Raw genomic sequence first — 13,838 nt, 5'->3', positions numbered from 1 at the left:
TGCTATTATTCCCTTTTTACTAGTCTACCTCACAGCAGAAGCCAGCTTGTACACTTACTCCAACAGCAAATTCTGTGATATCAGCTCCAGCCTCCAGCAACTTTGCATTCTCCTCTTTAGCTAATTTTGTGATAAAGTTTTTGGCATTGTTTGATGTTTGCGTCTGCAAGGCCGCCCATATGGCTCTGGCAATGACTGTGTTCTCACTGGCTGGGTCTTCAGTGGGGTTGTTAATCACACCAATCCGAACAAAGTTACTGGATTTCTGCATAACAATGAAATGTGCGTTAGAACAGTGTTGTTTCAAAACAGCTGTGAAGAAGCCCTGCAAAGAAAGAATACTATAACAACCACAAATTCAGCATTAACATCCACATGCTCCCCCACCTCACAATTATAGGCAGCATGTCTTACGAGCATGCATTATCAGAACCAACCCTGCTGTGTAAGTTTGCTGTTTTAAAGCCTCAGCCATAATAGCATAAACAGATTTTTGTCTTTATTTTTAAAAATAATACAACACGAGATATTCATCTAATTGCTCCTGTCTTAAAGGTTAAAAATAAGCCCTCAATCAAAATGCATCCTTAAATTGACCAATAGGAATAGATTTTGGCTGTCAGCAGATTCTTGCTAACGGCAGATGTTTGTTAAAGGCCTGAATATTAATAAAGCTGCTTGTTCCCTGGCAAACTGACAAAACAGGCATTTATCATGTCATTCTGAAATAGTTTTGCTTAAATGCAACTTGTCATCCTTTAGACATTTTATAAATTACATTGCGTGAACAAACCATTTGGGCTTCTCCTTACTCAATTACCATATTGCAGATTACTTAACGTTTCTTTACACAGACCATGAGGGCTTCTTTTTAAAAAAACAAACCAAAAAAAATTGAGATTGCAACATAAATTTGCAGGACAAATGAATAGACTCTGGCTGTGTTTGCACAAAAAGATAAGTCAGAACTTCAGAGAATCCTGGCTTATCATTCACAATCAAGTCTGGAAGTGCCAGCTGCTGCTGGGCTCCTCCTGTCAATGGGAACAGCTTCAATAATTAGGAACGTATCAGCAAGAAAAACCTTAGCATACCACTCGAACCCAACTTCCAGTTTGTCACTCCAAACAAGTCAGAAATCGTAAGCTGATTTCAGAACCTGGCTTCAGACTCTGGCTTGTTAGGGGAGTGACAAACCAGGTGTTCTGGTTTGGATGCAACACTAAGCTGTTTTGTCCTGGTAGTTTCCTCATTACTGAAGCTGCTCCTGCTGGTGGGATGAGCCAAACAGAAGCAATAGAGTGACATGTACCAGCATGCTTGCTAACGAACAATAAGCCAGAATTCTCTGGTATTCCGGTTCATCGTTTTGTGCTAACATTGCCTTTCTGTTGCCTATTTCTGATATTGAAATAACATTTGCAGTCCAGTGTGTTACAAGAAAATATTTCCCACATATTAAAAAAATATCTGAACAACAGTAGGATAATACCTTTATCAGGATGAACTAAAAAAGTTATGAAATACTAAGTACACTTTCAAGTTCATCCAAACTCTTGGATAGACTTGATTTTCATCAAAAGGAAAGCGAGAGAAAGAAGTGTTGCTGGGCATGAGGAAAGCACTAGTCTGTAGTTTGTAATAGTACTAAAAAGAAGAAATTGAAGAGTTTTACAGCTCAATCCTATATTGACTTACCTGGGAGTAAGTCAATAGGACTTACTCCCAGGTAAATGTGCATAGATTTCATCTTAATTAGGTTAGGCTCTGCATGGTGCAAACGGAACTCAGATTGCAGCAAGGCCTGCTGGCATGAGCGAGCAATGGCTACTCTCCCTTTAAAAATATAAACTCCAGCATTTATTCATATCTAAAAGTCACAAAACACAGACAAATGATGGAGTTCAGCTCCCTATGTACACTGACATTAGTGATTCCCTTTTCATTTCTTTCTTCAATTAAGGCTGCTACATACCTGGTGTTTGATAGCATCATATAACAGCTGTCTTCCAGATGGTTTATCAAAGTCTCCAACAATCCAAAAAGTTACCGGTCTAACAAAAGAATCATCTGAACAAGGAAAAATAATACATTCAGGGAGGAAAATTGAACATCTTGACCTTATTACAATGTGCATTTCCATTTCATGCTGAGCACATGCAGTGTTTAGAAAAGCAACTTAAGGCAAGATACACATCCTAGAGATACTAGCATTTACCAAGGATAATAGTATTATGTTAAAATTAGGTTTATTTTTCAAAGTGCACAAAATGAGACACATGCACAATTCTGTTTCTAATCTGATTTATTATTTAGCTACTTATGTAAGCATCATTTTGGGTGGAAAATAAACACAGAGAATGTAGAAACAAATTTGTTTTCCATTAGGAGATCTATGAAATTTTTGATATGAATACTGTTGGCTCAAATTTTATACCCAGAAATATTAAAAAAACAACAACCATGCACCAATTGTTTATTGCCTGCAGGTTCTAAGGCCAATAATTATGGGGTCTGAATTTTCCTTAAAGTATTAACATGTATTAATGTAAAGCAGAAAAAAGGAAGCACTCAAGTTCATTACCATAAATTTCCTTGGAGGACATTCCTGACAGAAGTAAAACAGGAAAGAGTGGGAAAAGATACAATTAGTTTATAAAATAGACTCAGAAGTATCCAAGAGCCATAGTAGGGTTTGCAGCATCCTTCTAAGGAATGACTAACATTAGAGGCAACCAAGGATAAACTCATTTGCAGCATTAAAACCCACTTAGATCAGCATTTCCCAAGTTTTTATGAAATCATGCACCCATTCGAAACTAAGTGGATTTACTATGCCTTGTCCCCTTAATCTAGAAACTTCTGTGATATATCTGCCACATTCCTATAACCCATCTCAATCTCCACATACCCCAAGGGTGGCCCCGTGTCCTATTTTACAGAGTACAGTCCTCTATTTGAATGGCTGTTATGTCCGAGTCTGGCTTAAAGATAAAGAACTATACGCAGGGAGTACAGAACGGGCCTTGACGTTGCCCACTGACAGTTAGTACCTGGGGAGTAGATGGAGCAGGCAGACAGGACACCTGCTTAGTTTTCCTCACTATGGTAAGATGTATTGTATTTCTTTTTAAATTAGGGCAATTCTTTCTATATATGCATCTCTCCGTATAAATTAGTGTATGTAAATGTTCTGCAAATTGATGTGTCTCCTTTTTTGGCAATGCATTTCGCAAGGCATTAAGTGGCCAGCCAGCATTACCTCTCCACCTGGGCCATTTAGTCTCTAATCCAATCTGACAGGGTCTGCAGCAGTTAGCTCCACTTCAGCATCTTACATTATGGAAAACCCTGAATCTTCACAAATGACATACCAACATTTACCCTGCGGATATACCATGCCCTCTCATTTATTTCTTAAAATGTATATACCACTTCTTAGTAATGTTTGAGAAAGACTTTAACAAAAGCCACCATGACATACTAAAGTCACATGATAAAATATGCAAACACACACAACTCTAAGGTTGGCGGGGAGGGGGGAACCCACAGCACTTTTCCAGTTAAACACAGCTGTCACATCAGAAATCAATTACGTTGCAGCAAGGCAAATGCTCCCTGGAATACAGAGGGTTGTGTCTGCTTTCTAAAGTCTGAACGGGAAGTAGGCTGATGGCAGACAACCAATGGGACAAGCCTGAAGGTAGCCCTAGATTTTAGAATCTTCTGGGGACCTCAGATGGTGGCAATTAAGGACATTGTTGAAAGAGGTTTTCTTATAGGTCAGGGGTGGACAATTATGGGCAGTCTGGGGGTATTTCCACCCCCACCCCCAGAACTTCTGCAGGCTGCACTTTGCCCACCACTGCCCCTGTGCCACAAGCTAAATTTGTCCATTCCAAGCCTCTGTAGTGGTTTACCACTAAATTTTGCCATCAAATCACTTTTTCTCCCATTTATTTTTTTTTAAGGGGAGGCAAAGGCAATGGGGGAGGGCACATGTATTTTTATTTATTTATTGCATTTCTATACCGTGTGGTGCAGAGTGGTAAGCGGCAGTTACTGCAGCCAAAACTCTCCCCACGGCCTGAGTTCGAACCTAGTGGAAGCTGGTTCTCAGGCAGCCGGCTCAGGTAGACTCAGCCTTCCATCCTTCCGAGGTTGGTAAAATGAGTACCCAGCTAGCTGGGGGAAAGGTAACTGTGACTGGGGAAGGCAATGGCAAACCACCCTGCTACAAAGTCTGCCAAGAAAACGTCAGTGAAAGCAGGCATCCCTCTAGAAGTCAGCAATGACTCAAGAGCTTGCATGGGGGGTTCCTTTCCTTTCCTATACCGCCCAATAGCCAAAGCTCTTTGGGCGGTTCACAAAAGTTAAAACCATTCAAAGCATAAAACAACAGTATAAAAACATATATAAATGAGTAATTTGAACATGTATGTATATTTAGCCTGCCCACCTTCCCTGAACATGAGGGGGACAGTAATATCAACAGTTCCTTAAACATTTTAAAGTCACAATCGTAATCACATTTACTTGGAAGTAAGTCTCACTGAAATCACAGGAACTGAAGTAAATGTGTTTAGGATCCTGCAGTTTTTCCCAATAACTATTTTGTTTGGAAGATTTAACAGGGCAAATTAAGAACTTTTTCCATGATAGAAGGTATTTATTTATTGCATTTCGATACCGCCCAATAGCCGAAGCTTTAATCCCATGACTCTTCAGGTGCACGTGGCCTGCATCCCATGCCCCACCCCTGCTTTAAGTAAACATGATCAAGTTGTGCATAGCTTTCATGGGGAAAACTAACTTCTTGAAATGTGATCACAAAACAAGTGCTAACAAGTGCTGCTCTTTAAAGAAGCCCGAAGGCCAGTTTCTGTCAGTAGCATTACAGACCAGCTGTAAATTGTGGAACAAAGGTCTCAATTACCAAGAAGCCAACTTAGCTGGAACATCATACAAAGCTAGAAAAGGGCACTTCTATCCATAGCCAATAGCTGAGACTTGAAGTGGGGTTCAGGAATACCTTCAAGATGCAGACCTGCTCTTTCGGGAATGTGGCTACATCCTACTGATGACAGCTTGCTTTTAACTAGATTGAGTTCCAGTTTATTTAACTCAGCTAGTCCGTTATTGATTCCAGACATCTAGTTAAGGACTCCACTGCCTCACTCAGAATTCAAGGAAAAGGAGTGATATAACCAAGTGTTTTCAGCGTATTGACAATACCAAACTCCAAATACGCAATAAGTGACAGAGTAGAATCGTGCATCATCCCAAAGGAGAACATCCATGGGGCCAAACAGGTGTTCCCTAGCACCACCTTCTGGAAACAGAGTGACAGGTAAATGGAACTGAAAAGTACTGTCCTTCATTCCCAATCCTACCAGCTGATATCAATGATCACTGAAAGGTACAGAAGAACCAACAGGTTCTACCCCAATTTGCCCCCACCCACCAGCAAATATCATCCAACAGTGCAAAACGGCTCTGTAACAAAACCAGGTCTGAAGCTGGAAAGTCTCATCCAACAGAAACTAGAGTTGACCAGCTACTAACTACTCTGCCACCTTGCCCTGAAAATACAGATTTGAACCTCGCCCAGAATTACCAGCGTATAAAGATTCCTGGGGAGTTTTTAAAGTAGTGGCCTAATTATGACTACCTTTCCTCCTAAAGAATGCTGACTGTAAGGCAAATGACCTCACCCAGTCACTCTTGGCTGTTTAAAACCTGCCAGGTAAGAAACAATTCTAGAGCACAAGTTGCTGGGCCAGACTACTCCAAGGTCATCAGACCTCAATAACTGGAACTTATCCAAGAAATAGCAACAACATGATGTTGAAGACACCTAATATAGACCCTCCTTGAGAAACACTGGTTTAGGAAGTGGGTTCCTAAACCTAGATAAAATATTCAGCTTACAACATTTTTAAAATGTCGGTGTTAAAAACACACATTTTCTACATAATGTTTCAGCATCTTTCCACAAATATGGTCAAAGCAACATATAGAGTAGAACCCATCCCCTCACAAAAATTTCAAATCAAAAGTACCAATATAAACATTTCAGATATTGACAGTCCTCAGCCAGAACAACTTAAGAACCTAAGAAGTGCCCTGATGCTGTATCAGACCAAGGGACCACCTGGTCCAGCACTCCGTTCACACAGTGGCCGACCAGCTGTTGACCAGGGACCAACAAAGCAGGACCTGGTGCAACAGCACCCTCCCACCCATGTTTCCCAGCAACTGGTGCACACAGGCTTACTGCCTCGGATACTGGAGGCAGCACACAACCATCAGGGCTAGTAGCCATTGATAGCCTTCTCCTCCAGGAATTTATTCAACCCCCTTTTAAAGCCATCCAAATTGATGGCCATCACTACATCTTGTGGTAGTGAATTCCATAATTTAACTATGTGCTGTGTGAAGTAGTACTTCCTGTTATTTGTCCTGAATCTCCCACCAATCAACTTCATGGGATGACCCCGGGTTTTAGCATTTTGAGAGAGGGAGAAAAATGTCTCCTTATCCGCATTCTCTACACCATGCATAATTTTGTACACCTCTATCATGTCTCATATTAGAAGTCTGAGAGGAGAAAGATTTGGAGGGTGGGTGTGGCTACAAATAATTAAATAAGAAAGAGGGTTTTCAGCCTCTATGGAAAGAGGTTCTATAATTGTGCTACATTGTCTTAGCAATGTAAAAAAGTCCTTTTTTTCCTGAAGAATTGTTGAAACTAAAGGAAACAATCCTACATAGAATCAGATGTGTGTGTGGTCCCCTCCTCATCACTTACCTGCACGTTACGGCCAGGAGGAATAACATTAATATTTACTATAAACGAGAGTGCTGAAATTAACTTTACATCCTGGTCAACAGCACTCTCCTGTTAGCAATAGACATAGTTAAGGTTGGTGCTGAACCATGGCAAAGTAGACAAGGAGAAAGGGGCTAAAGAAAGCTCTTCATCCTTAATGGGATGAAGCATCATGGTTAAAGGACCAAGGCTCATTATCAAGGTTGTGCATAGTCCGTACAGGGTCAACAAGTCAGAATAAAGTACTTGATGTGACAAGTTTATATGAAAATACAAACCAATAGAAAAGCCCACAATGGTTATACAAACCTAAAACAATAACTCACACATACATGCTGAATTGCAATAGCACTGACTACTATCCAATTTTTCTCCCAAGCTTATCTGCTACTGTGATGTGGCATACATTGAAATAATCTAGACAACTTTATTGTTAAGCAACAAATAAGGAGTCTGAAGGTGCCAAAGTGAAGACTAGTTTTAGGGAGGGTGGGTTCATGTCACAGCAACAACAGCAATACTATTTCATTCCCAATAACAACTACCAACTATGATCAGCTGCACTTGGGTTATTTTCAAAAGCAATTGCTGCTTCAATTTATATATGGAAATATATTAGCTGCATATCCGTATAGTTGAATAAATTGAGTGAATGCCATAAGCATGAATTAGAATGGGGGCAACTCAAAGCTAACACTTCCCTATGAACAAAACCACCACTTACCTATACTTGGGAATAAGCTGAAAAAATTAAATGCAAGTAGAAAACTAGTGTAAACAAGAAGAGGGCTTGTCAAGAATGCCTCTCTTTGCTATAGTAATTTTCTTCTTACAGGCAGTTTTGTGAGTTTCAATAAATCACCTGAAGGACCTTTAAAAAATCTTATTATATACCTGCAATCTGAAATAGTAGTCTATTTTACCACCTTAGGCCTATGAGGACAAATCAAATTAGACAACAGGAAATATGATTCTGCCTGTAAGTTAAACAAACATTTTAAGTTATGCTCCAACCTGTACTGATCCCATCCGGCGTCCGTGCAATTTACCTCTACTTGATTTTTTTCAAATGTTAAAACAGTAAAAAACAAAACAACCTAATGATGCGTTAAACCTGTAAGGTTGGATCCAAAGTTTGCTTCTACGAGCTCTGGCTGACAGGAACAGAGACGCATCAGAAGGGGTCTTATACTGAGTTAGACCATTAGTCCATCTAGCTCAGTATTGTCAACACTGACTGGCAGCAGCTATCCAGGGCTTGAAGGAGGAATTTATCCTGCTCTCCCTGGAGATGCTGGGGATTGAACCTGGGACCGCCTGCATGCAAAGCAGGTGCTGCGCCCCCACCCACAAGTGGGGGGAAGCAGTTTTCGCTGATTCCTCCAACTCCTGCAAGCTACCACTGCCTCCCATAGTGATCTGGACAGTCACCCAACCCTCGAGCGGGAGGGGAGGCATAAAGGGCTGCAGAGGGAAGGGAAAGGAGAAAATCACCTCCTCAGCTCGCTCTGCCAGTGGAAATGCTTTGCTGGATCAAAAGCCCCCCCTCCCCCCATGAAATGAGCCCTTCCATTTGTGAAAGGCTTGGCTCCATGACATCTTTCGATGTTCTACCTGCTGCCCTCAAAACCTATAGCATTTGATCAGATAGAATTGGCTACGTGTAAAGGACCAAACAGAGGTAAAAATGAAATTTAAATTAGCATAGAGAAGGAACAAGTAATATGACAACACTATAAATCTTTTAAAATGCCAATGCTTTCTGACACAAAGGAACCCTTGATAAAAAGTAGTATAGTAAGACTTCACTTGCATCAGATGCAGTATGCAAAATGGCAAGAACTTATAAATACGTACCTTTCTTGGTCAAGTAAGTCATGCTGTTTGCTATAGCAGCTGTCTTGTCTTTGGTATCCAGGAAAGTAAATCTAGCATAATCATCCACATAGAAATTATCTGGAAGAACAATTTAAGATAGCAACAGTCTGGGTATGCATGTCATGTTCCACAACCTCCCATCAGGCTTTGGAGGTTCTTTACAGAAATCAGAAGTGGCTCGTAGGCAAATTGTAAGTTAAATAACCCACAGTTTGCTGCCATGACATGAGAACTGGGTCACTGAGTTGTCATTGGGTACAGAGGACTAGACAACAATAACTGAAAGACAATTGTAAGGAGGAAGAGCAAGGGAAGATCTAGGTATCATTATGTCAGGCAAGTTAAAGGAAAAATGAACATATGCAGATCTGAAAAGACTTGCAGAAAGGGGTGGGAAATTGTTGAACACCATTCTAAGGACGCATGTACTCAAAAAAGCACAGACTGAGGATGCTAAATTTTGTGCAAGATTCCAGATTCCATGCTGGCATGGTGGGTCCATGGTAAATAAAAATACACAGAGTTTTTGTTCTAACCAGGTCTGATATTGCAAGAGTACAAATCTAAATTTTGTACGAAAAGGATATACAGTATATGTTCTTTACTGAGAAGATGTTATGTACCAGTTCAGCCTGATTTCAATATTCAAGTTCATAGTATTTAGGAAAAGAGGGGGTTGTATAACGGCAAACAAAGAGATAAAGCATGGACAAGAATGAGGGTAAGGTCAAGGAACAGGGACTAGAAGTCAGGAAGGATAGATAACCACCCATGCAAAGTACAGAATCCCTGTGCTTTTTCACTCGAAAACGTGTGTTGATTTTCAAACACTTAGAGAGGGTTTGAATTCAGTGCTAAACCATAACTTAGTGTTCTGTTGGACTCCTGCACTCGCACTTCCCCTCTCTTCCTATGACTGTGAGGAGGAGACTGGAAACAACCCTTCTGTTATAAACCTGCATAATCCCCTGGAGGTCAAGCAACTTTCTCTCTCTGCTCCCTCCCCTCTGCCTCCTTCCTTCCCTTTCTTGCCTTCTCTCTCTCTTTCCCCACCTTGTCTCAGTTTTCCTTTGCACAGAGAGAAAGAGGCAGCCTCTTTTTCTGTGCACACAGAGGAAAACAGAGAAGGATAAGAGAGAAGAGAAGAGGAGATAAATTGTGTGTGAGAGAGGGGCGGGGAGAGAAAGACGGGGAAGAGAGAGCGAAGGAGAGGGACAGAACATTGCTTTGGCATTGCCCACTTTGACAATGGCCACTCTGAATTTGGGCCACAGCCAGCTGTAGAATGTTTCCCCCAGTGTTACACAGAAATGAATGTGGTCCTTGGGATGAAAAAGTTTTTTACGTGTGGTCTAAACTAACCACAGGTTTTGACCTCGTTCAGATGAAAAGCGAAACTGCAAGTAGTTTATAACAGAAGAGGATGCTTCCAATCTCTTCCTCATAGCCCAGGAGTTATGAGAAAGAAGAGTGGAGAGAGCAGCTTTTGCACATAACATTAAAACCTGATTTAGCATTATCTCTGAATCAGATCTTAATTGTCCACTGGAAGCTTTTGTATTGGGTCTACAGCAGCTGTGCCTTACTGGTTGCAGTTAAATCTAGGTATTCTCTGTCAGACATCAAGATCCGAGAGTTGATTCTTGGAACAACATTAGGCTGGTTCATGATATATTCAACCACATCTTGATCATTTGACAGTTCACCCTGAAACAGAAAAATACAGATTGAAATGCTCAAAACCCATTTTTGGAATCAGCTTGAAAATCAGAATAATCTCAAGAAGTCACTTTTTTAAAAAGCCAGGACACACTGACCTGGTTTATAGGACATGCTGGGTTCACCATGGGTTATTTAATCCACAGTGAGTTGTGGTGCATGTCAGGCACCATTCTGATAGGATTGCAGCATGCTATGCAAACACAGCCATCAGGGATATGCAAGAGTTAAATAACTACACTACAACAAATGGAGAGTTATATGAGGGATGTTTAATCCTCGCATAATCTACAATGGCTGGATTCACAAGACATGCTGGAACCTCATGGAGAGGTTGCATATACAAAATGGCACCCAGCCTACACCATGGCTCATTGTCAGTTAAATAACCCACAGTGAGCCTGGTGTATCATGGAAACCAGGCCATTGTATCCCAATATTTTGTAAAGATGCTGCAGTGCTAGTTTACATGCAATCCTTAAGATTTTGACTTATTTCTTGGAGCAGCAGATCTCTGTTTATATCACTAACTACTTTTGGACCTATCCACCCATCCCAATTTTAATAATGGTTTGGTGTATGCGAATAGGGTACTGCTGTTTGAGAAATGTAAATCTAAAGCCCCCTTAGAAGCACAGAATCAGACGCACAGCTCTTTGGATCATGTTTTTCATCTTTAAACTTAAAAGAGTTCCTTGAAATCCCCTTTTATAAGCAACATAGCTTACCAAGTACACAGCTCTTTGGAAAAAGCTGGTGGTTTCCAATATTTTATGCATTGTTACAGTTTCAAGTTCATCGGGATCGAGTTGTTCTTTTTGAAAGGGCATCCCGTTAAAAAGGATGATAGGTAGCGGGCCCACACCTGTCTGCTCATAGTAACCACGCCCTTCCTGAAATACAAAGAAGATACAGGTAAGATTTCTTTTACCATCCCTTCTCACGTCAGTGCAACATAGTCCACTGAAATGTTTTATACATATATTATGCCAAAGCAGCATAGAATCCTTACTATAACTTAAAACATTCTTTATGCAGCATTATTATTCACACACTGAAACTAATTCAATGTACAAACTTCTGGAACTTGAATATTCCATTTTATAGAAATTAGGTGGCCAGTTAAAAATGAGCAGGTCTTCACACAGTTGAGACATCTATTCACTACAAGTAATTTATGTTAAATGTATTGCTGTAGAAGAGTGCATCCCTGTATGCAACAAAGTTTTAAACAAAAAATCTAGAACAACAGTTTACTAAAATTCAAAGGCCATGATCTAAAGTACTCCCCACAGAGGCTTTTCAGCACTCAATATACAACAAAAACAGCTGCATGGCTTATTCTTGAATTCCAATGCATTTTGAAAGTGTTCACACATCCTTCATAGGTGCAGCTACTTCATGCAGGCTGAAAAAGTATAGCTCACCAAAGGGGGAGTGCTGGATTCTACTCCCGCTGCCTTTCATTTTAACAACCAAGCTTATTGCTGCCAGCAAAACACCCAAAATATAAGCTTTGCCCCTCATCATCCATCGAAGATGGGACTCATAGTCACATTTCCCATTGCTCTTGTCTACTGGGCAGCTCATGTTGCTGCTTCCTGTCAGCTTGCGCTATTAATGTTAATTCTTTTTCTACTAAGTGAATCCTAGGGCTTCCCTCGCAGACACCCACACAAATGTGTTGTGTCCAGTTTCATGAGCATGATGTGCAAGACCACTCATTCCCCCATGGGTCTAAAACTCTTCTCCTGGGAAGCCTATAGCATATGGGTTCTGCATGCAGTTCTCCAACCTACTGAGCTATGTACGGAATCAGTTAGTTGCTCTGGTTGGAATTGCCATCCTTCATTCTCTGTCTAGCCCCAGCAAAAGGATCTGGCTGGCTGTGTTTGGCTGCAAGAGGATTCAAAACCCAAGATGAGGGAAGCCCTAGAGATCTTGGTGCTGCAGGCATCTGTGGCTGCACTTCTATCCACTCGGCCACTGAGAGGCCTAGACAAGGGAGCTGCTGTGGGCTTTTCCTGGACGTTTGCTCATGCATGAGAGGCGGCATTAGAATGGATACGGTAATGTCATCCATGACATTCGTGATACCATGTGTTGATTGGTGACTTCAGTGTACTGCTAATATGGGGAGAAGCAAAGTTGCCATGGAGATTTGGGGAGTGTATTGGTGTTGCTATGTCGGTACAGCTATTCTTTTGCTTTCTATTTTGTTGGCTTGTGTGCCTAGGATCGCAACTCTAAGCTTTGGTGTGGCAGCCGCTGGCATAGCAGGACAACAGGATTGGTTTGCTCACAGGAGAAATAAATAGCATTTACTGGGCCACGTTCCTGACACTGCAGTCAATAGTTTGCCTGAAATCGTATTGCAGAAGGCATAAAAAGAGTTATGGGGCATGACGAATCTGTAAGCTGTACACAAATGCCTTACCTTCCTATTTTGATCATAGGCAGAATCAACTCCTAAGATGCTATTTACTTCTACGTAGGGATACTGCTTCTCAAGAACACTGATCACATGTTCCACCTTCAGTTTTTCTCCTGTATTTAGTTTGCTATATATCTGCGAAGACAATATGAAACATACACCGTTACAAACATAACCTCTTGTCCTCACTCTTAGAAGATCATTCATATATCAACTGTTCTGCCCTTTATCGTTTCTGCCCCTTATGCCTGGAACTCTCTTCCAGAACATCTGCCTGGTGCCACTTCTGTCTTCTTTCAAATGACAGTTCAAAACCTACCTCTCCTCTGGAGCCCTTCTCAAATCTCTTTCAGCCTGAGGGCCAAATTCAGGTTTTGATACGCTCTTGGGGGCAGCATTGCAGTGGTGTGCGGGCCTGAAGGCAAAGCAGGCAGCAGCAAAATACCCAAAATACCCACACATTTTAGCTTAAACCACTTACTGCCAGTAACTAAGCCCTGGGAAAGGTATATCAATGTTTTAGAATGGGGAAAACCTGTGCAAAAGGCCAGAAACTACCAAATGCTAGGTGGTTGGGGGAAAGTGGGTGTCTCCTTCAGGGAACACCAGAAGATTAGATTGGGAATCCAGGTAGGTCAGATTTGGCCTGATGTTCGACACCCCTGTTTTAGTCCCATCCCCAAGCCGAAGCAGTAACATAAGTAAGAGAGACAGAAGGAGTAGCCTGGCCATTTATTTTTGTAGCTTTTCTGTATAGCACTTCACACAGTAAGACAATACTACTATATCCCAATATTTAGTGCAGACTAGAAGTACAAAGCTGATGCCTACAGTCAGACGTGAGTATGTAAAACACACATGACAGACAGATGGACATAATAAAAACTGCTCCAATTTATTTTACAAGTTCTTGTGGTGAAACATCTACCATTAGTTCTCCCAGCAACTCTATTTCCCCCAAATGTTTAAGTGTCT

At 41.1% G+C, this 13,838-nt stretch overlaps 1 protein-coding gene across 2 annotated transcripts in view; it reads right to left on the bottom strand.

The window, feature by feature from the left end:
- Positions 1 to 13,838, bottom strand: part of UGGT1 (UDP-glucose glycoprotein glucosyltransferase 1) — a 55,928-nt gene that overhangs the window by 22,816 nt on the left and 19,274 nt on the right. The window contains exons 17-23 of one of the 2 annotated variants that reach the window (XM_063132434.1): positions 12,867 to 12,998; positions 11,158 to 11,322; positions 10,297 to 10,417; positions 8,690 to 8,788; positions 2,585 to 2,608; positions 1,976 to 2,070; positions 59 to 265 (exon numbers count right to left, since the gene is read on the bottom strand). In XM_063132434.1, the coding sequence (XP_062988504.1) occupies positions 59 to 265; positions 1,976 to 2,070; positions 2,585 to 2,608; positions 8,690 to 8,788; positions 10,297 to 10,417; positions 11,158 to 11,322; positions 12,867 to 12,998 (843 nt within the window). The remainder of the gene's footprint in view (positions 1 to 58; positions 266 to 1,975; positions 2,071 to 2,584; positions 2,609 to 8,689; positions 8,789 to 10,296; positions 10,418 to 11,157; positions 11,323 to 12,866; positions 12,999 to 13,838) is intronic. The other variant, XM_063132435.1, reaches the window with a different exon arrangement.

This window comes from Elgaria multicarinata, chromosome 8 (assembly GCF_023053635.1).
Source record: "Elgaria multicarinata webbii isolate HBS135686 ecotype San Diego chromosome 8, rElgMul1.1.pri, whole genome shotgun sequence".
Classification (NCBI taxonomy): domain Eukaryota; kingdom Metazoa; phylum Chordata; class Lepidosauria; order Squamata; family Anguidae; genus Elgaria; species Elgaria multicarinata.
This window is presented reverse-complemented; position numbering and strand designations above follow the sequence as displayed.